The 24,445-nt window shown below is 32.3% G+C and overlaps 2 protein-coding genes and 1 long non-coding RNA gene across 27 annotated transcripts in view; 2 read left to right on the forward strand and 1 right to left on the reverse strand.

The window, feature by feature from the left end:
- The first annotated feature begins 597 nt into the window (after nucleotides 1-597).
- Polr2J (DNA-directed RNA polymerase II subunit RPB11) lies at nucleotides 598-1,427 on the forward strand. Its single transcript, XM_036369692.2, has 4 exons — nucleotides 598-789; nucleotides 848-937; nucleotides 990-1,164; nucleotides 1,228-1,427. The coding sequence occupies exons 1-4, from the start codon at nucleotides 737-739 to the stop codon at nucleotides 1,261-1,263; spliced, it is 354 nt and encodes a 117-aa protein (XP_036225585.1). The 5' UTR covers nucleotides 598-736; the 3' UTR covers nucleotides 1,264-1,427.
- Nucleotides 1,428-2,260: 833 nt separating this feature from the next.
- The window catches only part of CLIP-190 (Cytoplasmic linker protein 190), a 31,377-nt gene continuing 9,192 nt past the window's right edge, over nucleotides 2,261-24,445 (reverse strand). For 6 of the 25 annotated variants that reach the window (XM_036369605.2, XM_036369603.2, XM_036369604.2 and 3 more), the window contains 15 exons: nucleotides 21,001-21,063; nucleotides 16,531-16,668; nucleotides 16,207-16,248; nucleotides 14,140-14,292; nucleotides 13,873-14,079; nucleotides 13,639-13,804; nucleotides 13,316-13,493; nucleotides 13,032-13,091; nucleotides 11,218-11,328; nucleotides 8,901-9,005; nucleotides 8,261-8,327; nucleotides 3,693-7,513; nucleotides 3,208-3,338; nucleotides 2,842-3,050; nucleotides 2,261-2,779 (listed from right to left, as the gene is read on the reverse strand). In XM_036369605.2, coding sequence (XP_036225498.2) covers nucleotides 2,736-2,779; nucleotides 2,842-3,050; nucleotides 3,208-3,338; nucleotides 3,693-7,513; nucleotides 8,261-8,327; nucleotides 8,901-9,005; nucleotides 11,218-11,328; nucleotides 13,032-13,091; nucleotides 13,316-13,493; nucleotides 13,639-13,804; nucleotides 13,873-14,079; nucleotides 14,140-14,292; nucleotides 16,207-16,248; nucleotides 16,531-16,668; nucleotides 21,001-21,063 — 5,495 coding nt within the window. In that variant the 3' untranslated portion in view covers nucleotides 2,261-2,735. Of the gene's footprint in view, nucleotides 2,780-2,841; nucleotides 3,051-3,207; nucleotides 3,339-3,692; nucleotides 7,514-8,260; nucleotides 8,328-8,900; nucleotides 9,006-9,049; nucleotides 9,728-11,217; nucleotides 11,329-13,031; nucleotides 13,092-13,221; nucleotides 13,494-13,638; nucleotides 13,805-13,872; nucleotides 14,080-14,139; nucleotides 14,293-16,206; nucleotides 16,249-16,530; nucleotides 16,669-21,000; nucleotides 21,064-21,545; nucleotides 21,622-24,445 lie in introns of those variants that run through there. The other 19 variants (XM_070106867.1, XM_036369628.2, XM_036369627.2 and 16 more) reach the window with 10 other exon arrangements.
- Nucleotides 16,667-19,538, forward strand: LOC118682181 (uncharacterized). The gene is made up of 2 exons (XR_004977903.2): nucleotides 16,667-18,602; nucleotides 18,715-19,538. It is a non-coding gene; the product is annotated as an uncharacterized lncRNA (long non-coding RNA).

Raw genomic sequence — 24,445 nt, forward strand, 5'->3', positions numbered from 1 at the left:
GGTTTGTAAACCTTATGTTATTTTTTTTTAACTTTTTGTAAATTTGTGAAATAAACTCCATTTATAAGTTTATAGTTAAAAAATTAAATAGTGATCACAATATTTCCCTGAACCGTTATTATATTTATTTCAGTAAGATTTTTTCCTTATAAAGTAATAAATTAAGTCTAAAAAATTACGTAACAAGATGGCGGTTGGCGTAATCTTGTATTCTATCATTCTTGCTTTACCACCATAATCCGTTTTCATTTCTTATACACATATGTGAAACACAAAGATTTAGCCAGTGAAAATAGCTTTTTCAGGAAATAATTATTGTCAGCGGAGCTGGGGCAAAATATCGATAAATAATCAACAGATGCAATGCAATTTCGCAAATTATTCTATCGAGAAGTGTTGCGAGCAGCAGCAGGCCTGCTTTTAGTGCCAAAAAAATTAAAATATTGTTTTGGGCATTTATTATTGAAATTGCCGATAGCTTAATAACAATGGCTTACAAATAAATATTGCCTGTGAAGGTAAGAGTTATTTAAAAAACACGAAAGAACGACCTTTTATATATTTTGTTTGCAAATAAAGTTAAAGTTGCGTGTCACTTTCTTAAATTTTTGTCAAATATTCTAAAGATATCTTTGTGCTGGTAGACAATAAACTTTTTGCAGTCTATCTCAGTGTATTTGTGTATCTAGCTTGTTTATTATTTTTTTTTTTAGAAGAATTACATATTTTCTACAAAATGAATGCGCCACCAACGTTCGAATCATTTTTACTGTATGAAGGTGAAAAGAAGTAAGTTTTTAATGTTTAATAAGATATCTTATAAAGAGATTAACCTGTTGATTTTTAGAATCATCAAAGAGTTGGATACTAAAGTTACAAATGCTGCGATATTCACGGTTAATAAGGAGGATCACACACTTGGCAATATGATTAGAAAGTATACAATAATGAAATTACTTCAACTAAAATGTAATATGTTTTTGTTTTAGTCAACTTTTAAAGGATCCCAACGTTCTTTTTGCTGGGTACAAAGTGCCGCATCCATTGGAGCACAAATTTGTTATAAGAATACAAACCACTTCTGATTACTCTCCGCATGAAGCATTCATGAATGCGATAACCGATTTACTAGCAGAACTTTCATTGTTTGAGGAGCGATTTAAAGTAAATTAAGAATTGTGTTCATTAATTTTGTTGATACTAATCAAGCTAATATTTTGCCTATAGGAAGCTATTAAAGAAAAAAGGGAAGGTGGCGATTAAATATTTCGTTTCGAAAATAATGAATATTTATGTATGTATTTTGTAAACACAAAAATATGGATGCTCACATCCTAAGGAAAAGTCAAACTTTCTGATTAGACACAATTATTATATGATGGACTTGATTAAGATAATAAAATAAAATAATAACAAAAAAAGCAAAATTTTAGTTACAGTAATAAGTTGATATATTTGATAATATGTAAAAATGTGACCGAGTAGTATAAATTATTACAAGGAGAATATGTGTAGAATTTTTCAGAAACTTTTTTGTGCTATAGTGGTCCGATATCGGCGGCTCCGACAAATGATCAACTTCTTGAACAGAAAAGGACGTGTGCAAAGGAGAAACTATCGATATCTTAAAAACTGTAACTAACTAATTAAATTATAGACAATTATTTTAATTTAATTTTGGAAATTATTAGCAAATGATACTCACATTCCAACAGAAGCACTTCATTTTGGAACGTGTAGGATCTCAAACGCTCTATTTGCAGATCGCGGGCGTAGTGCTCCAACAGTCGTATAATGCAATAGTTATTGCTTCCGATCCAATCATAATAAAATTGAATTTCCAGTTTGTCCATGAGTAAGTTAATTAAAATGCTTAAAAATATACCGCATATTTCTATATCAAGACGATATAATTTAATTATTTGTTAACAGTATTAAACACTCTTTTATAATACAAATTGCAAATAGTTATAAACAAAATTACAGTGTTTTTGGTTATGCGCAACTCGTTTAGACCGCTCGCCACCCTGACTCACCAGAGGCGGCCACGTTCGTTTTTTTGTGAAACGTACTCTTTGATAGTGGGAAACGCTACTCCCTTATACCATGGTATATCTATGCACTGCACTGTTTCGCTCTTAACGTCTTAACTAGCGTTATTAATATTACAATATGTAAATTTTATTGTACATATTAAATTTTTCCCCTATCTACATATATATTTTAATTGCAAATTTAAATAAAGTAAATCACAACAGAATCGGCGATTAACAACAAAATATATTTTAATATATTTACATACATAAGTATGTATGTACCTGTATTGGATAACTGTTGCGTGCAAAAATACAAATAACAAACTAGTTGTAAGCAGCTATTTTACAGTAATGTAATGACACAAAGAGTGTCTATATTTCTTTAGTTCCTTGCCAATCTTTAATATATATTAGTTAAAGAAATTATAAAATTATATTATAATTAGCAATACATATAAATTTTTGCTATACTTCTGTACAAGTGTTTCTATAACTAAGTGAAAGAAGAGAGTTATGTACATATGTACCCGTACATGAGTAGCAAAGAATGATTAAAAACAATAAGATCCTCAACTGTTTATCACAAACGCATAATATTTAAAAATATATATGTATGCATATTGAAAAAGTTGAAAAGTTCAATATCATTAGTTAGTAGGTAAACATAAAATACATTTGTATATAGTAAATAAAGTTTTGCTACCACTCGTCCTCAGCGCATTCACCCGTTACGTGGCCGAAAACTAAGAGGGGGAATAATATAATTGATCCTAGCGTAATCTCATATAATTTGGCAAACATTTACCTTCACAGGTTTCACAGTATTTTCGTGGTTCTGGTAATTTCCGGATCTTTTTTCCCGTCGCTTCCGTCAGAGGTGGAGGTGAGTAGTCTCGGACATCGGATGCTTGAAGAGGGCAGTCTTCGGTTTCGTGTTTATCAAATTCATCGCAAATATCACAGAAAACACGAGGAGCTGGTTTGCGTTTAGCGATTAATTCAAAAGCTTTGGGCCTAAAAGGATCATAGATTTTTACAATTTCGTTTCGCCTTATAGTGTTATTATTAATGGTAATAAGTTCTAATAATAAGTAGATAAGTTCTCTTGAAATAATAAAGTGTTGTTTTAAAAAAAAATTGTATATAGTAAACATTTTAATTTTCTACTTACTGCGTAAAGTCCGTGGGTAACGCTTCGAGTGCTTCGATCTTAGCCTTTAAAGAATCATTTTTCTTTTGCATGTCCGCAATTATAGAATTCAGAAAGTTGATTTGTGCTAAGTTGCCTTCTGGTTCTTCACCCTAGAATAATATACTTAATTTTTATGCATACTCAGTGTAAAATACGAAAGGAGCAACTATATATTGGCCATTTAATAATAGACTGCCGTTAGGCAAAAGCTATTGGTTTTTTTAAATAATTGAAAATTAACTGTATAAAAAGCAAATATCGTTCGTAAATTTCATTTCCGAAATATGTACATAAATATGTACATACATACATATATTAGACATAGGAAAATTATTTAGGAAAACATAGTAAAATTATAATCAGAATTTGATTGGAAATTATAAATTACATTTCTTTTAAGGTTTTATTTATGTCAGTCTTTTATTAAAAAAAAAACATATGTATGTAAGAATTTGTCTGCTAACCTCTTTTGGGATATCACGAGTTGATGCACTATTTGGTTTCAATACTTTCAATGCCTGCAATTCATTGATACGACTTTGTGCAGCAACTATTTCACGAGTTTTCTCCAAATCAAGAATCTCAAGTTTTCGTTGTATTTTAACGTTATCACTATTTAATCTTTCTTGAGATTCAATATTGCGCAATCTTTCTTCTTCTAAATCTTTAACACGTTCCTGCAGTTGTTGCAGTGTTTCGTTCTTAGCCGTGGTTTCATTATCCATTTCGTTAACTACTCCTTTATATTCATCGAGTTGACTTCGCAAGGCTGCTTGTTGTTCTAATAAATATTTTTTTTCAAAAACTAGTTTTTCCAATTCCGTATTTGCAGTATTCAATTCAGAGATTTTTGTGGCTTGATCTAATAATGTGCTCTGTACACCTACTAAAGCCATTTGTGATGCTTCAAATTTAACCAAGATACTCGACAGTTCGCTTTCTTTTTCCGTTATAATGGCCGATTTTTGTTCAATATGAGCTTGCGCATCAATCAATTTCTGCTTCAAGTGAACAAGCTTTTCACCAAGTTTTTCTATATTTTGATCAGATTCCATTTCAAAGAGTTCGAATATATGGCCTGTTTCACATTTTTCTTGTTCTAAGGACTGCAGTGCATGCGACATCTCCGCATTGGTTGCTGAAATATTTGCATTGACTGTTTGCACCGTCTCCACCATTTTCCGCAATTCCTCTATCTTATTTTTATCCTCTTCTGCCATTTTTGTTCTAAATTGAGCTTCAGTATTCGCAACATCTAATGCGCTTTTCAACGATTCAATTTGATTTTGGAACTCCTTGGCATCTTGAAGAACGCTTGACTCTGCTTCTTTCAACTGTTCGATTTCACTACGACTTTTTCTCAGTTCGTCTTCGATTGTTTTCAGTTCTGATTGCAAACTCTCTATCATCTTGTGTAGTTCCAGCTTTTCTAACTCCAAAGTGCTGAGTGAATTTGAACCATCCAATTGGGTTTGATGTAATACTTCACGTATCTGTTCAGCCTCGTTGCATAAATTAATGATTTGTTTACCTAGTTCATCCTCCTTTGCTTTAAAATCTAGTTGAGATTTTAGTAATTCATCTTGTAGAAGTTTTATTTGTTGTTGTAGACTGGAAATAGCCTCATTTAACTTGGTCTTACTTTGCTCTGCATCCTTTAGCTGCTCTTGGAAATTTTCGATAATTTTTGCCTGCTCGGTCGATTCTTTCTCCTTCAAATAATTTAACTGATATGTTGACTGCGCTTGCATTTCCAGTTTCAATAACTCAAACTCTTCTGCCTGTTTGTCTTTTGATTTTATTGCTGCTTGCAGTTCACTTCTTAACAGATCCGTATCACGAAGTTTTGCTTCAAGTTGCTGTTCTAGTTCCTGCAATTGGTTGCTTAGTTGCAAGCGATCAGCAGCTGATTTGTCTGTTAAGTCCTGCATAGTTTTCTGTTTTTGAGTAAGGTCCTCAGTCAATTTGGTTACAAGTGCGCTTGAAGTGGTTGACTGGTTCCGTAATGTTGCCAAATCTCTTTGAAGATGCTCATTTTCACTCTCTATTCCCGTATATTTCGCAGAAAGTACTTCAAGTTTGCGTGATAGCTCACTTAATTCTAGCTCCTGTTTACCACATTTTTCTTGTTCCAGCTTAAGCATTTCTACACGCTTGATATTCTGCTCTGTAGCACTTTTCATTTCCTGCGTAAGCGTCTCCACCTGGTTACATAATATATCTAGGCGTTGTTGACTGGCCTCCAACTGCCCTTCGAGGTTAATGCGGTCCATGTTGGTTTTATCCAATAGTTCATCGTAAGCTTTTTGTTTTAGTGTCACCATTTGTGACATTTTTAAAAGTTCAGTGTTTGAATCTGTAGATGACGTACGGAGGGTGTTTAGATCTGTTTCAAGTGTTTTATTCTGCACAACCATAGATTCATATTTGCTTTGCAAATTCTCCTGCTGACGCTTCTCGTCACTGAGTGTAAGCTCTAGTTTAACACTCTTTTCCTCAAGAACAGTCAATTGATTATTTTTTTTTGATATCTCGCTGCGAGTTTGCTCAGTGATTGCGCGCTCTTCTTCCAAATCTTTTGATACATTTCTAAATTTCTGATTAATCTCTTCTATCTGACTTTCTAACTTCAATCGTTCATCGTGGTTTTTTCCTTCAGTTTCGAGTAAATTCTTTTGATGCATAGCGAGTTCATCTTTAAGTCTACTAACCTCATCCTCAAGTTGAGAAATAATTGAACGGGAAGAATTAAGCCCATTTTCAAGAGTCTCATTTTGAGTTTTTAGACTTTCACATTTTGTATTGAGGCTATCTAGCTTGCGCGTTAAATTTCCAATTTCAAGTTGTTGTTGAGCACATTGCTCATCTTGTATTTTATTTGCGATGTTTAAATCAGAACATTTGTTTAAAGTTAGCGATAGTTCCTGCTTTTGTTTATTTAAATCATTATTTGCGCTTTCAAGTGCAGTCATGGTCGTGTTAAGGCACTCTATTTTCTCTGCTATTACGCGATCGTGATACGCACATGCCTCCGTCTGAGACTTTAAAGCATTTTCTTTAGTTCTTAAATCTTCGAGAAGGGTTTGCTCCTTTAATTTAAGTTCTTCGATTTTTGAATTTAATTCTTTTTCGGTAGTCGAAGAATTCGATTCAAGATGATTTAAGCCTTGTTTGAATTGATCGACCTCGATGTTAAGAGCCTCAATCTTTCTCATTTTCTCATCTAAACATTCCTGAAATTTTCGTTTATCACTTTCTAGATTTTCTGTCAGGTTTGTATTCGATTTTTTTAATTCTTCTAGGCTAACTGTATATTTTTGTTGCTGATCTATTAAAAGCCTTCGAAGTTCTCCTTCTGTAACAGCGGCAATAACTTTTAATTCTTGTTCTTTTTTAAGCTCTGCATTTAGACGACCATTTTCTGCTGTATGATTATTTAATTTTTTTTTCATATCTTCTATAACGATACCCAATTGTGTAATCGCATCGAGATGCTCGTGATCTGCACATGTTGCAGCCGACAACTGCTCTTCCAAGGCTTTCTGCGATTCAGTCAATTTTCTCACGCCTTCATTGACAGTTCTAAGCTGTATTTCTGCAGAGTCTTTAGCATTTCGCAAACTTATTATCTCATCTTTAAATTTCTTGATTTCTTTCAAATTTTCAGCCACCTGGTTTTTCTCCTGCAAAAGCTTATCCTGCTGTACTTTTACCAGTTCCTCCAGTGTCACATTCTCTGCTTTTTGCATACTTAATTCCGATTTAAACTTCGCTAGTTGCTCATTAAGATCCTGCAATTGTGAATCACGATTTTTGCATTCTGTCATTAAGATCTCACGTTCATCTTGGTTATTAGATCGTTCGATCTCTACCGTAGATAGAGCATTTTTCTGAGAAGTAAGTTCAGAGCGCAATGTGTTTAATTGTACATCCTTCTCCTCCAGTTTAAGAGCAAAATCGGTTTGCAATTGCTGCCGCTCCTTCTCTGCTTCTTCTTTGAGCAGATCCAATTCATGACTCAGATTTTGAATGCCACATGCTGATAATGAGAACTTTTCAAGACTCTCATCTTTGTACACCAACTCTTTTAGCAATCCTTCATTTTCCTTTCGAAGATATTCTATATTTTCCTGCAATCTTGTTTGCTCATCTCCAGCATTAGCCAGTCGTGCTTCGTACTCCTCTTTTTGTTGTTGTAACTGTAATGAAATTTTGGCGTTCTCGGCAATGGACGTTTCAGTCGGCACATTAATGACAGTAGAGGTATCTTTACCGGACTCTGTTTCTGTAGGTGGTGTAAAATAATAAATTTATAGTAATATACATACATATGGAGTGTTATTTTTTTAGCGATATACTCGTAGTGGTCGGCTAATTGTTCAACATAAAATGTTTACTTTTATACATATGTATAATTTTATAGCAATATACATATACATATTAGGGTTCCGATATCACCCAAGTTGATTTCTTTTTGCTGATGCCCATTATGGTATACCATGTCGTATGAGCAACACAGAAATATTTATAAGCCACTTGTATGAACATTTGATGTTTAACTTTAACTGTGTATAACTAAATAATATTCGTTTTTTAAAGTTGTAGCTTTATTTGCTTAGTGCAAAAAATAAAGACGATCCCATGATCCCATCACAGTTGAGTAAAAGTAACTAGATTTAGACACGGTTTAAATTGAAAAAAGGGCTTGTTTCCGTCAGATAATGTTATTTAGAAAAAAAAACTGAAACTTCTGGGAACGTCAGCAATAAAAGATCAACTTAGGAAGTAACGGACACCTTAATCTATATGTACATAAAAACATAAATATTTTCTCACATATGCTAATTAAATTAATTGTTTAATTTAATATTCTTACGCTAAGTTTATGCAGGAGGTGTTGAACATACTTATGTATGTATATAGTACACATATCTATGTATTCTTGGGCTAAATATTCAAAGATTCTTTCGAATGGCTTTTTAGAAGAGAGGAATGTTAATATTTTGTTGATTTTAAATTGAAGTTTGCTTACCTGTCGAAAGATATGTTAATTTTTTCTCCAATTCCTGAATTTTATCCCTATATACATGAGATTGGACCTAAAACAGAAAGGATGGGCTTTGAGTTGTAGAAATTATTTATTCAATTTAGAAAATTAATTCCAAAAGTTCAAAGGCACTGATTAAATTAATGCATACTCCGTTCGGAACCTAGTTGTTTCGTTTTAGAAAAATTTGTATTTGTGATTTACGATAAATCTAAAAAATTTTAAAATTGCATTGAAAAAAAAAATTATAGTAATGTTTAATCTGGTACAGTGGAGAACATTTTTATATTTGCATGAAAAAAGTATTATTTATTCATATATATGTCAATTTTCCTTAGCACATTTAAATATAAGCGATTTCCTCTGAAAGACTTTGTGGTGGATCATTCAACAAAGATCCATAATTTTTGTGATATGGGTGGTAAAGAGAAATAACCATAAGTAGCAAGTCTAACATTCAGAGGGGCATACCGAGAAATATCTAGCGCCTCACAATTAAGCATTTTATATGTTTAGTGTGATGGATTTAACTTTTATTTATTGCGCCATCTGTTTAATAGTGAACATACTAATGCTTGTGAACTTTTATTATTCATTTCTGAATTTGCTTTTACGACTTTCTTACATCGTTACCACAGTATGTAGCCTCATCAATAGAGAATTGCAAATCTTCCGATTTTTTACGTTCATCATCCAGCGAGCGCTCCAATTGAATTATTCGGGACTTCAGCTAACGTTCAAATAGGAGATAAAAGGAAAATAAAACAGTTGAAAAAGGCTACAGCAACTTCAATTTTATTAGAAACTTTAATTTTACAAAAGCAAAATATATATAATATATGTATAGTCACATGAATATTAAGAATATTCCATATTAGCAACAAATATATTGCATAATATATTTCTAAATTCACCTCCAAATGTGCGGTTGAATTTTATTAAATACAATAAAGTAGCATAATAGTAAAAATCGTTATTTGAATAAGCAAAAAAATTCGCTCAATAAATCCATATATACATATATGTGTATGCATGCATATTTATCACATGGCTACCCTTGCAAATTGTAGCTAGTTTTGCTTGCAATTATAGTTAACTTTGATGATCGTATATAATTCCTAAATTAGAATGCAGCACCGTAACAAAATAGATCATTTATGTTTATATTAAATTTTGGTGTTTTTAGTCAGGATTCCATATATACAGGTACTTCTCAGATAATTTGAGCACCGTTTACATCTACTTATACATATATGGTATGTATGTATGTAAGGTATAAGTCGACAATAACCGAGAATCCTATTTGATGCGGAGCGGTGTAAGGATAGTGTGTAGGATGCAGTGCCGTTCATGATTGCCATACCAGCCTCGAAATTCACGACGAAGTTCAGCCAGACGAAAACCTCGACGCGTGATGAGTCGTACCCAACGGTCTGAACCATTGAGTTTATCCTATATTAAATATTGTGATAGAAATTTGATTTATATTGATGTATTTAAATAACTACATACGAACATAGGTATTTGAATCTAAAAAAAGTTGAATACAATAGCTTATTTTCATATCTTTCCCTTGCCTTCACCTGCTATTTACACGCGTTTGCGTAAAAACCGTTATAATTTGAAATATTTTTAAAACCTTCAATAAATTCGATAACTACTATTTAGATACTTATAACATATACGCACCTACAAATATGCATGTATGTATGTACATATGTACAAACATATATTTTGGAAGCATGTTATGATTTTTTACTAATTCAATTACATATGTACATACACCAATTCATTGCATCCTTTTGTAGTCGAAAACAGTATTTTTCGTAATTAGTGGCAATTAATGAAACAAACTGCAGTCTTTTCAATATGCAAATGACATTGAGTTATTTATTAAAAATTAACATATAATCAAATATAACAGTAACGAGAACAATAAAAAACAACATCTACAAATTATTTTTAGATATGAAAAAAGCATCATTGACAATGAAACATCTGCATAGAAAGTTTATTAAAAGATCATAATCAAGTTTTCAAATGTGCAAAACTTATGTATAAAAAAGGCAATTAATGTCATATAGATGCACCAATAGACACAACGAGCTTAACGAGTATACTTGTGTCTTTAAAAGCTATATACTCAAGAAAGTGAAAATTTCTATTAATTCTTTGTCATTATTATTAATGTAGTAAATGCTTCAAAATAAAATAACAGTTTTAAAGTGCTGTAGAGTGTTAATGTACGATATTATACATTTGTTGAGTTTACTTGCATGCTATTAAAAGGATAAATTAAGTAACAAAATAGCAGTTTGTTAACGAAAATATATATAAAATCAAGTACAGAAATATGGATTAGAGATAAAAAAAATTCGATAGTATTCGAATGATCTGTGTATTCAAGTACTTAATGACAAAAAGTAGTTTAAAGAGAACAATTCAACGGAAAGCAAATCAGCAAATATCATCGCTTCTATATATGAACGCCTAACAATCGGAACGTTAGCAGGTTAAGGTGAGTAAAAGTGACTTTGTAGGTGTGTATGTATATATGTATGTATTGTATAAGACCTCATCTTATACACATATTTGCATGTATGTGCTTATGTGTACGAAACCCCAATTAGCCGAAAAATCTCCAACTACCGTATATATTCCTATAACTATTTTGCAATTAGAATCTAGAATGCAAACACTTTATTTGTATCCCAAAACCACACTTTTTTCGTTGGTGGTGTAGGGGAACGTGAGTACGTCCACTGTTGCACCAATGAGGAACGTTTCTTCGCAGGCGAAGAGGGCGGTGATTGCGAACCGCGTGATGAACGCGACGACGGTCGTGGCGGTATAGTAGGCAACCGTTGCCGCGTCAAACGGAACGGTCGCTTCTTATCGGCGTATACGACCGGCGCATATAGCGCGTCTTCGTAGATAATTACCTCGTTTATATTCTTCTGGTATTGTAGCGCCTGATTCTGGCAATCCTCACGATCCAACTCTCGCTCGATCATTAACTGCTCAATGTGCTTCTGCTTCTCGTGTAGTAAATCCTAGCCGTGTCCATATTAAAAGGAAAAAATTTAAAGAAAATAATACAATTTATTCACCTTAATGAACGGAACTTAGACTTAAACATGCCACTTAGACTAAATCACATTGTCACATGCAACTATGGAAATTCGGGCAAAAGTGCAATATATGCATCTAGATACATAAGGGGGCAAATACCATATACTTATAATGGTATATACGTATATAAATATGTAAAGGCATTTACAGTTAAAACACACAAAAAATGAAAACAAATTTTACATATATTTCTTTAGATACAAGTGCTGTAATAAAACAATAAAAACGGCGTTTCTGGCCGTATATGTTCGGACATATTTATTTGAGTCTTATGATTGTTGAAAGTTACCAGGTTAATTACCTTTTTATTAAACCAAAAAACCATAATAACTCAACACTGTATGTACTTGCACACAAATCCGCATACATATGTACTAAACGTATACAACCAGACCCATTACGATTTAATATATCGTTAAAGTACTTAATAGCACAACTCTAAAGATTTGCCTATATACATACATACATCCATAAAAGCAAATTGTAGTAGTAGTTCAACCTATGTGTGTATATATGTATATTGTGTTGGATAATGGTGAAAATTACATGTAGTGCACGTAGTCAAATTTAATGCTAGCAAACAAAATTTGTAACTTTATTTATGAAAGATCAAAATTCGTCTTTTGTAAAACAAGGATCCACCAAAAAAAATAATAATAACGTGCATAGAGTAAGTGTTGGTTTATTTGATTTATAAAGACAAAATTATAACAAACAAATAAATAAAATACATACACATATATACCTATATATACATATACATATGTACATTTCATTCATTGTTAGCACTTAGAGAGTCTTAAAATTATATTTTAGTTAACAACACGCAAGCAATAAGAAATAAATAATTACATAAGGGTATAACGAAAAATCGTCGGATTGGAGAATATTACAGGTGTATTAGTTGGTGCAATTATTAATATTCATTTAGTATTCACACAATGAAGTTGTATTAAGCCACTGATAAATTGCGGTAATATTAAAGATAAATAATTTCAATCATACAAATATGTACATATGTATGTACTCATTCTGGGCAGAACTTTTAAGGGGTTCCATGGGTTTCACGGCTTCAAAAAACCAAAAGATTTTTTATTATCTTATTTAATTCTATAACATATTCTCGTTCAAGCGCGAGTTTATGGTCTTAACTAAAACACATATTTTTTTTGTTTCATTTTAGATTATGCTGTCAGGAGTTATGATGACAACGCGGACGCACCTTTTTTTCGAGGGGATCGGAATCGGAGTTTTAAATTTTTCTTTTGAAAATCTCAGAAATTATTCTTTAAATGTGTATCTTTAAGACAGAAAAAAGTTTGAGTTAAATAAATAATTTTTTATATAGAAAAAAAAATTATTGAAAATAGACCTTTTTTTACCCAACGAAACCCATGTAACCCCTTAAATGAGAAGTTTTTCATAATTCCAGAAAACTTCTTTGTGCGAATACTCGGGAATGTGTATGTATGTACGAATGTATGAACATACATATATGTATATCTACAATTTTGGGCTCCCAGCCCCATAGAAATATTTGGAATAAAATGGTCAAGCATGTACATTTATAATTCTTCTCAGCTTTCATTATCCATATACATATGTAAGATGTAATATAGCATACCTGCATGGAATATTGCGATTTAGGAGGGGCAACGACCGGCTTGATTGACAAAGATTTGCGCTGTATGAGAAAATAATTTAATTTCGTTTCTGTTAATTGATTCGATTAGTTTGGTTAATTGTCAGATCTTATGGTTATAAGTTGTGAAAATAAATATTAAAAAAAAATGATTTCTTTAAATTTAAGATAATTTAAATTAAATAAACATTCAGCCAGTGAAAACTCGGTTTTAATGTTTGGTTCATAAACGCCAACAGAAGTTCATCATAACGTCTTATTTATACCTGTGCATTCATGCGCAAGCGAGATGTATTTGTTGTTGCGATGCTGTTTATAGTACCAATTGAGTTGAGAGATTCTCGAGAGCCTGCTCTGGATAGACGAGACTTTTTTGATGACGGCGAAAGTGAGACTTTGGCAATCGGCACGAACACTCCATATTTCGGCTTACATTCGAAATACCTGCGTAATTAGGGTATAAATATCGATTTTGTTTTCAGAACGTCGGACAATTTTTAATTGTTAATTAAAAAATATTTTTTCAGAAAAAATATGTGATTTGAAAAAAAATACGAATCTCGTTAAGCAGTAATTTATTTGAACTTACTTTATACCATCGACAGAGCCATCGTTTTTACCAGAAGGCTCGTCTAATTCCACACCACACCAATTGCCTGAAGCGAACTGCGTTTCACCCAAATAACGCAATATACCTGGACGACTACCGAAGCCAGACGACACAATAATGCGATCGCCAACTGCCAAACCATTTTCTTGGTTACGAAATGCAATAAAAAATTATAATTAAATGAATATTTAATGCGAGAGAATATACACATACTTCCCGGGCTGCGTAGAAATGAACTGCGTATGCTGGCAGTTGGTGACACTGTACGTGAACGTTCTGGAGACATTTTTGCTAATGGCGAGGTGGGCGTATTTGCCCCAGAAAATGGTGCCAATGTGAGACGTGTTAAGCGCGAGAAAATACCACGCCTCGGTTCACACTGGAAATAACGTTTGCCAGCGACGCAACCATCATTTTTACCTTAAATAAGTATACGCAGTGTGTCACTGAAATTACTCATCTCATCCGATGAATACTTACCATTCGGTTCATCCAATACAATTCCAGCCCAATCTCCAGGGGCAAAATGAGTCTCGCCAATGTAAGCAATTTGTCCGGGGCGAATGCCGCCTACCCATACTTTCTGACCAATTATAAACTGTTCTGTATCTTGTGTTAGAACGGCACCATGATCTGAGGAAGAAAAAGGGGATCAATTGTACAACAATTGAACAACTGTGTAATTAAATACACAAAGAGGAAGAGTTATGGAAACTTTTTGAATGTAATGGTTTCTTGTGGCCATTTAGTTGCAAACTACAACTATTTAACTTCTAATGATTGTTACATACACAATGTTATACCAGTTTTATAAAAGCAACTTTCAGACAAATGTCTCCAAGTATTTGTAGTGGTTCGATATAAGTAAATATTTACATAGTTTTATAAAATTGCACTCTTAAGTGAGAATCGGCAATTGTTGCGTCACCAAATGTTATATTCATCCTAATTGTAAAGAACGGTACAACTTGTAAGACCACAGTAAGCTTGTCAGTGATAAAATCATCGATAGTTGTTTCGAATACAAATGCAGTATATGTATGTATTTATATATCTGTGCATATCTATGCCTAATGAATATTTTTTAAAAACTTTCCTGTCATTTTTTTCAATTGCAGGTCAGATTATTACTTTTTTATTTCAAGGCCATAATTTCAGCGTGTACAGCGAACTACGAGCGGAACTAACTGTGCTGGTGCATCAATGCATTTGGATTAAAAGCGGCCAAATTGAAAAAACTCTACCCGACGAGAAAATATGAGCAGTAGCAAGCTCAATAGCATTGTGACCCTACATACATGTGCAAGCTGGTAAGTGTTCTCATGGTATAAATACATATGTATGTGTGACTACACTTGGAACAACAAAGACGTGAGGGTGTTGCAAATCAAATTTTCCAGCAATATATAAGTACGTAAATAGATACTTGCATGTATGAATGTGTGTGTGTATGTATGTGGTGTGTATAAACGTGTACAGATCAATTGATCACGAATCAACTCTCAGTATTTGGTACACACTTACACTTCGCTCTCACATACTTATAAGTATATACATATGAGCAAGCCGCTATACATATATACTTACAAATAAATATGGCGTTCTAATTACGCCATTGCGAAACAAATATCGCCAATCTCCGATACAATATCTAAAAAGATGGGCGGCGGGCGCTGCTGTTTTGTAGACGTATACCGCCTTCATGAAATGTGTTTTTAATCATCAGTAATTTGGTGTTGATTCCTGCACTTGCAGTAAAATGATTGCATAGCTCCGAAGATGGCCTTTTCACAGTCTATTTAAACAGAGTGTAAGAAGGACAATATGTCTGTATTTTCCCTTTTAATATACTTTGCATTTCTATTATATAGAAACTTGGTACACTTACATAAATATTTATAATCAAGTTTTGATTCATACTTGTTGATTTGGTGTCAACTTCAGCTAAACAAAGACAATTTGTTATGCTAAAACGAAAAACTAATCAATACCAGTTTCTTAATGCATGCGCTTTACCCAATTAAGGCAGCAAAAAGTAGCACATATCTGATGCATCAAATGCAAATACGATGTGAAGGCGCCTACACCCGCGCTGCGTTACGTTAGCATTGGCAGTGTAGCGGCGGAGTAACCGGGAAATACTTACATAATTGCAACAAAAAAAGCACTGAGCACAAAAACTCGCCTTCATTGCCGAATCATAACTGCAAATTGCGCACTATTTATTTGCACACCCCTCACGGACAAATCCCCAACAAAATGTTGCAACAGTATTGGCTGTTAAATAGATTTTAAATTTCATAGGATGTGTATGGGTTAATTTAAATTAATATGTATTTTGTGAATTTTTAATAGTATTTGCTCGAAATGTACATGCATAAAGTACATATCTACACATGTAATATGTATACATTTATAAATATGTTTACTAGTAATTAAAAGTTAGTACAGACTTGGCATCTGTCCAGGGAGTTAAGTGATCCATATGCTTTTCAAAATATAATATATCAGCATACATACGAAACAGTTAGTAGGCGAACTGCTTACCTGAACTACGGCGGCGCCCAGTGGCTTCAAGATACAAATCGACTTTCAACGCAAAGCACAGAAACAACAACGAGGACAAACAATGAATTACAAAAGCAAGAAAACAAAAGAAAAATGTAAAGAAAAGATAAAAACAAAAAATGAAAATCGTGAGATACATATGTACGATGTGTATGTGCAAAAATAGAAAAATTTTCAACTTACGCATACATGCATATACAGATATCTTGTAAGTGAGCATTAAGCGGTTGCTCAATATGATGAAAATCACGACCAACACTTGCTCACCAACAAAATATTTTTGACGGAGATATATTAACTTACAAGAGGTGTGGTGATCACTATCCCGAGATTTCAGGGATGTCGTAGTAGTTTTAGATGAATTACGTGACGATAAGTACTGATCCATTTCAGGGGAAAGTGAGGAGCGTGTAAAGCGCTTCACAGTCTCCTGGTACAAATCTGTCGAACGTTGAGTGATAAGTAGAAGCAGATAGGCAAATAAGTACACATTTGCATATACATATACAAGTTTATGTTCGTAGAAGTAGTTGGATGAGCAGGCCACGTCATTTTGGCATTTCACATCGGCAGCAATTTTGATCGAATATAACACATTCGCCAACATTGGATTAACATATACATATGTATGTAAGCGCATATGTTCGAATGTGTTAGGTGGCGTTAAGAGATCGACCGTAGCAGAAACGTTGAGGTCGTATAACATTCATGTGAAACCGTGTGAAAACAAACGAAAATAATTAAACATTTAGATGGGGCGTCAAGTTAAATATGCACTTTTCTATGTAACAGTAAACTTATCTGGCTAACTGGTTACTTGGTTTATTTTGCGCAATACAAACATAGCAAACACACGTGCAAGTTGTTACCGAATACGCTAACAGTATTAATCGTTAGCTTTTTGAAGGTTTTATATACATACATACATAATTTAAACAATCGAAAGAATTAGTTGATGTGATTTTGGTTAAAATTTAAACAAGCGACATTAAAGCATTATTTCTAATGTTGGAAATTAATATATTCATTTTGGTAATTCCCCGATGTAGTAGAAAAAAAATCCATAAAATAGTTACCCCTTAAAGTTAAAAAAAACAGAAAAGAGAAAAACGCAGACCTTTGGTCACATTTCGAATGAAACAGTGTTGAGGAATTAAGAAAAATATATCTTGCAAAAACATTTGGCTAACAATTTCTGTTGTTCTATATGTTTAGAAAAACATTTTTTTCTGAAAATAACTTTTACTGGGAAACTGTTAAATTAAATGTAAAGATACCAACATTTTCACATACAAACATTTTGCATTTGCGAAGGCTTGCATGAGAAATAACAACGCCAGTTCATAAAGATGAGAAAAAAAAAGGGTGAAACCGGAAATGCGAATTAAACACATGTATGTATATATGTACACACATGCAAGTCCAATTTACAAGTGAGACTAGGGCATAACATGGTACAACATTTTTCCAAGTTACACGTATATGAAGTTTGCGAACCAGCTAAATTTATACATATAAATACAGTAGGGACCATCTATCCGTATACTCGTCGTAGGACACCCAATAACTAAGAAGCCAAGAAACTCTGGCGATAATATAAATTTCAATAGAATATTTAATGCACTATTTAAATTTACTGTTTCCATATGATTTTTTGACATCATGGTTGTCTATCACTCTCTCTCTCGCACCAAGGACCCAGTCTGCTTGGTTATACATATACATATATGATTACTAGCTTTGTACGTTTTTACTAATATTGTGGAGAGTAAATTGTGTGTGTTCCACCAAGCCTATAATTTGACATTGTGATAATCGTCTGTGGCGCCTAACAACACTCAGCAATAAACACTGTGCAGTAAAACAGAATGGCGATCGCACAAAATGTCCTAAAATCAACTATATTGACCTGGTTTAGCAAGTGAGAACCAGCTGAGGCTTACAGAATTTTCTTTTGTATCCGCCGTCATCACTTTATAATGTTAAAAGCAACAAAATTTAATGCTATTGCCGCTATTGAGTGTTGGATTAACAAGCTGCAACTTGTCCATTTTGGGAATAGATACATCGGTCAGTGACTGCCTATTGAAATTTACGTCTATATTGATACAACATCGAGTGACTAGAAAACATTGACTGCCGGCCCTCTTTCTATGACTATTTATCTACTTGAGTATTATGTAAAAGCACACAAATCGATTAGGAAACAGTTTTCATTAATTAAATGATCATGTTCTGTCAGATGCGATTTGTAGATTAGTTATAAACACTTGAGCAAACCTTTAAATGACATCCTATGGGCGTTACGACGGCTATTTGGACTAGTGAATAGACATACATACACGCAAGTATATGTATACACTGCGCGTCACCAGGTTAGCACACCTTCACCAGCTTCTGATTTTTTTGTTATTAATTGCATAATTATATTGTTTTCTTATATTCGTATGAACAACCACTGTTTTTGCTATTTTCTGTTCTTTTTAGTCACTTTTCGACAGTACTTGAAATTTTAAAAAAGTTGGCAGAAGTCGAAATTTTATATAAAATTTTTTGCGAAATACGGTCGAAATAATTAAGACTGTACCAAAAAAGTTATTTCCGATGTTAACAAAAGAGCAATTTTGAGAAAAGAATCAACTCCCATAAATCGACTGCCAAATGCTGGTGTTAAAGTGAGCTTATCTACTGTTCAAAGGGTGTTAAGGAATGCTCCATATTTGAGACTATTAAAACTAAAGGAAAAACCACCACTTAAGATACATTTTGCCATCAATGAAATAGAAAAGGCTCGCAAAGTTTTCGAGTCTGGCCAGCAATATTCCACAAAGAGGTATTAGTTGAAGGTAATTAAAAGTCTTGATCATCAATTTCCTTAAATTACGAGTATATTGGAACATTTTACGAGTCGCTACCCAATCAAATCTTTGAGATCATTCTGAACTAGGAGAATCGACTCTTTATTAAAATAATATATAAATGTTTAAATAAGTTAGTACATAAGGTTACAAATATGTTCTTAGCCAAACATTTTAAAGAATATTGAAAAAAGGTAATATGTGCGAACCTGATGACCTAATTTGAATTGTTAATTTTTTTGTTGAGTATGGAAAAATATGGAAAAAAGATGAAACACTAATTGCTGTTTTTTTTTAGTAGAGAAATTATTCGTTTACAAGCGCTAATTTTAGAATTGTAGCTTTTTTAGTTTTTATAGAAAATAACCTAAACTATTTAACCTGAAGTGTGCTAACCTGATTAAGCGCGGTCATACAACGATTGAATAAAAAAAATAATATGATGACAAATCATATAGCTGCCGCTACTTTATTTGAAAAATTTGTGGCGCAGTATGAAAGCCCACACGTTGGTCAATTAGGTATAAATATAATATGTATATATTATACGTGCATTCGTAATATGTGTGCACAAATGTAGACTTATGGTAACGAAATTTTGTAAATAAAAGCTATTATATATTTAATTAAATAATACTTAAATATCTCAACTTGGGACTAATTTTATAGCTCAACATTTCCACACATAACGAATAAGCACACAAGTGAGTATTAGTATATAATATGTAATTGTGAAATGAAGTATTCTACTTAGCTTAACATAAAATTGCACTTGTGAAATGCTGACGCCTAGATAGATTTTTTAATTCCTGTGAGTACGCTAGTTTTGTTTTCCGATGTACTTAATTTATTTCGTGCCATACAAACGCATGTATGAAAAGAACACGAATTTGGCAGCAATATAATGAGAGAGAGCGAGCTGCTGACTCGTAATGGTGCTACTAACCAAAAATTCAAAATTATCAAAATTATGAAATCCACACGATGTCCAGACGTTTCACTTTACTATTGCACTATTTATATAGTGGACTGTAGCGGTACAAATACATATGCAAACGGCTTTAGAAATGTTAATTATTTCTTTAGTATATAGAATTTTATATTATAGGAATTGTATAGAAGAACAGATAAGAACAATATTCAATCACGTTGATAAATCTTGCACTTCTTGACATAAACAATTTAGGCCACTCATACATACATATCGTCATCTAAAATGCAAAATAATGTATCATTACTTTTCATAACTTAACAGGAGAAAAAACGACATAAAATAAATTGAAATAAAATTTGAATTTTGGTTATAACCTGGTTATATCTGATAGCATAATCTTAAAATTTTGTACGTATGTATATGTAATATGATGTAATGGATCGCAGTCAATAAAAAACTCAATTTTGCATTTTTAGTTGACGATATACCATATATGTGCACAGTATATGCATACATTTATATGTATATAGTAGGTAGTAGTACTTCAAAAGGAATTTTTTTTTGCCGTGCTGATTATGTTAATTAAATAATATACGCCCATGAAACATTTCTAAAAAAAAAACAATGTAGCCATAGAGTTAAAGTCCATATGCAATATATATATATTTACGAAATGTGTTCTAAAAAAGGGCTAATGCGTGTATTCAGAACTGTTACTATAATTTAGTATATTCCCAAATATAAAGTAAAATTAGCTTACGAACTCTTTTCATGTCCCATATAATGAAAAAATCAAAATTTATTTCGGTTAGTTATTGATTAAACAGGCGTTAGAGTGTAACAATAAAGTGAAATATGAGAAAATGAAAAGGTCTGTGCATAGCAATCAAGCATTCGAGATAAATTATAAAGTTATGTGGTGGCATGAATATGTGTTTTTTTTTATAAAAAGTTACAAGAAAAAAGTTTGTAATACTGTACCTGCATATGCTGAGTTAATTGAACTCAAATTGCCATCGCTTTCACGACTCATGCTTTTAGAATCTGAAAATAAAATTAAAGAAAATGAAAGAGCGTGGCGCAAGCAAATAAGGAAAAATCTAAATGCGGGATCATGCGGGAAAATAAAAATTATTCAGCACAACGACAAATTGCCAAACAAAAAAACTTAATTAATAAAATTTCCATATACAAACCTTACGTGTATATTTATTAAGTAAGATCTGGATTAACCAGAAAATATAAAAAAAGTTTATTTTTCATTTAGAAAAAATTAAAATATTTTACAAACTTCAAAACTAGCGTATAACTTGTTCTTTCTTTTTTTTATATAGATATGTATTATATAACCTGTATATGCGATTATTAAGCTACTACACTTGCATTTTATGTACATGTTATAGTCCTCAGAATGTTCTTTTTACTTTATATTGTTGTAATAGAAATCACTTGAGTTATAAATATGTATATATTAAAAGCTGAATGCGTATAGAGGGTGCATGCGTCTCATCTAAATTGTTGCTTACCTGGATGTTCAACAAATATTTCTCTTTTTCAACACATATTCGGATGATAACAGAATTATAAATCAATTTATGTAGACTGTGAATGGAATACAAAATGACAATAAACACGACTATTCAATAAAAAAATAACTGTTGGGAAATATTTACAGTATTAATATTAGTTAGCAAAACATTCGCTAATATTATGGTATAATTTGATATATTTTTCGAAATTTACGGTAATACTTTGATTTCAAAAAGTTACGTGCTATTAAAATCATGAGAGGTAATAAATATTTATTAAGTATTTGTCTAGTTTCTAAGCCAATAATGAAATCTGTAATATGCCCCTAAATAGTTGTTCCAAGGCAATGCATGTACTTTCGAAAGTGGACTACATACATATGTAATTGTCAATCACAATATTATTTGTATAGTATTCAAAAGAAAGCTGACATCAAATTATGCAATAATGCAGCGTAAATTCTGTAATTGTCTCTTGTTAAAACTTTCTGCACAAATAAAATAAAAAAATAAACATCAATGAAAATACATAAACATGCTCCAATAAGAAATAATTATAATTGATTGCTTTTGTTGTAAGTACACAACATTCATAGCTTATCAACGAAAGTGTTGGAGAGAAGTACATACCATGCTTTGGAATTTCACTTTGCTTGTTCGTTTTTTTAATATGCTCCTAAAATCCTATACATACAAAAATACCAACATACGTTTCAATTAAATCTTAAAATTTGATATATTCTATAAATATTATATACAGTTAGCTTGTGAAATAAATCCACTAACCACTTATTTACTTTTATTAAAAACTTCGTTCAATTCCAACTCAACTGATTTTTGTATTCAATTGTACTGTCACTTCGCTAGCTGACCGCTGGCAATTGCCTTTTATAATAATTCATTCACAAATATGTATATAAAATAATAACAATGATTACAAAAATTAAAATGGTAATGTCAACCGCCCTCGTCATTGAAGCGATTACTAAATGACAGTGCCAACATAATTCCCATATGGGTGAGAAATTAAATATAGACATTAAATTATTTTTCTTATTTTTTCATAAATAGACAACATAATTTTAATCCAAAATAGCACATTTTATATTACAAATACAAATTTTAAAAGTATATCTCAATAAATTTAAATTAAAAATATGTTCAATTTTTCATTTACTTAGCTAAATTCACTTCATATTGTACATTTATGAATGTCACCGAATTCGGTTGAAATGCATCTAGCAGTTCATATTATATGTTATCTTAATACGAAATGCTTTTTGTTACACGATTTTTAAATCTTCATATCAACCTACACTCATTCACTAAAGCCTTGTATTAAGTTCCGGGATTTTAGCTGAATTCGCTGCATAACTATGTAATGTCATCAAACCTATAGGGACAAAGAATATGTACATGCCTATGGGTGTTATTTTTAGATATTTAATTTTATGACCAACATTAAAAAGATAAGCGTTTACCATTATGTTTCAAAAATGATTTCTATTCGCTATTCCATATTATATTACCTCACACGCAGATGATTGTATGATAATGAATTCGGGCAATAGAATTGATCGCATGTGTTCAAAAGTGTACGCCTATCTCTTAGAACTTTCTCGCTTCTTCACTGCAAGGGGACTAAAACCTCCCATGTCATATCCACGGCTACCTTACTTACAAATTAGACGAAGGAGTACAGACTGGACCTCAACATTTCTGTCAAAGATGTCAAAATTTCAATGGTAAACAATTCTAAAATTTTAGGTATCACATTCGACCGTCTGCACTCCTGACACTAAGGCAGGTAATTGGTAATTTGGTAAGCCTGCAAACAAAGATCATTCCACAACATCTTCCATAAAGTCGATGGGCACATTCGGGTCTTCTTCACACACCACATTCAACAGCAGCAATAGCGTTTTCGGAGCGCACTGTACGGCGTCCCTGAGGATGCGCATTATCCACTAGAGTAAACGTGGTGTGAAACCGATCCATGGTTGCTTGAATTACCGACTCTCCTGGGCGATTATGTCAATAGAGTAAAGGATGCAGCGCGCGATGCGTCACGCGAACCGAACCTTTTTTTGGTAATAAATTAGCACAAATATTGTTCCGAAATTAGTCTGTTTATCATCCGAAAAATATATTGCCTCATAAAAAACCACACGTCAAAAAAACACCCTTATATACATACATATTTAGCTACACAGTATGTCCGCATAACTTCAAATTTATCGATATAAAAAACATGTTTTGCTTGGAGAAGTTCTGGAGGTGTATTTTTGAAAACTGATAGCAGTAAAAGCCACACTTACTATGTAAAATAACTTTCAATAAATGATATTTTTTTAAAAGTTGTTTGAACGACCATTTTTTGTGTTCACACAGTGAAAGACACTCACTGTAAGGAAACAATTTTTCAAATGAATTGTTCGATCTTGAGTGTATGTGCATCTGTACGCTTTGTCTTTACACTTCCATTGCGTTATACTTTTTTTGCAAAGCTCATTAAAACAGTTTTTTTTTTAATTCATACATACATATTTAAATGACGATTAAGTGTATTTATTTGTATATTAATAGGTACATATATACCGATTGTTATTAAAACTAAAGGATCCGTTTAAGTTAATCAATCACCACAACTTGATCTAAAATATGGCATACCCTGTATGCAAGCTTATTGATATCCAAATAATAAACCGAAATCGTTTCAATTAAAATGTGCTAAAAACATACATACATATGTATGTAATTTACAATCCAATTCAAATATTTATGTACGAATATGTATGGACTATAGTTAAGTAAAGGAAATTAATTTAGAACCAAAGAAAGTGTTATAAATAAATTTATGCTTTACATATGTGAGTATGTCAATTTCGTGATTTGGA

This window comes from Bactrocera oleae, chromosome 3 (genome assembly GCF_042242935.1).
Source record: "Bactrocera oleae isolate idBacOlea1 chromosome 3, idBacOlea1, whole genome shotgun sequence".
Classification (NCBI taxonomy): domain Eukaryota; kingdom Metazoa; phylum Arthropoda; class Insecta; order Diptera; family Tephritidae; genus Bactrocera; species Bactrocera oleae.

What these genes read in the sequence shown, in the direction of transcription:
- Polr2J (XM_036369692.2), top strand. Translation starts at nt 737, where the DNA reads ATGAATGCGCCACCAACGTTCGAATCATTTTTACTGTATGAAGGTGAA. An exon ending in CTTGGCAATATGATTAGAAA is followed by an intron (nt 938 to 989) that starts GTATACAATAAT and finishes TTTTTGTTTTAG; the next exon opens with TCAACTTTTAAAGGATCCCA. An exon ending in TGTTTGAGGAGCGATTTAAA is followed by an intron (nt 1,165 to 1,227) that starts GTAAATTAAGAA and finishes TTTTGCCTATAG; the next exon opens with GAAGCTATTAAAGAAAAAAG.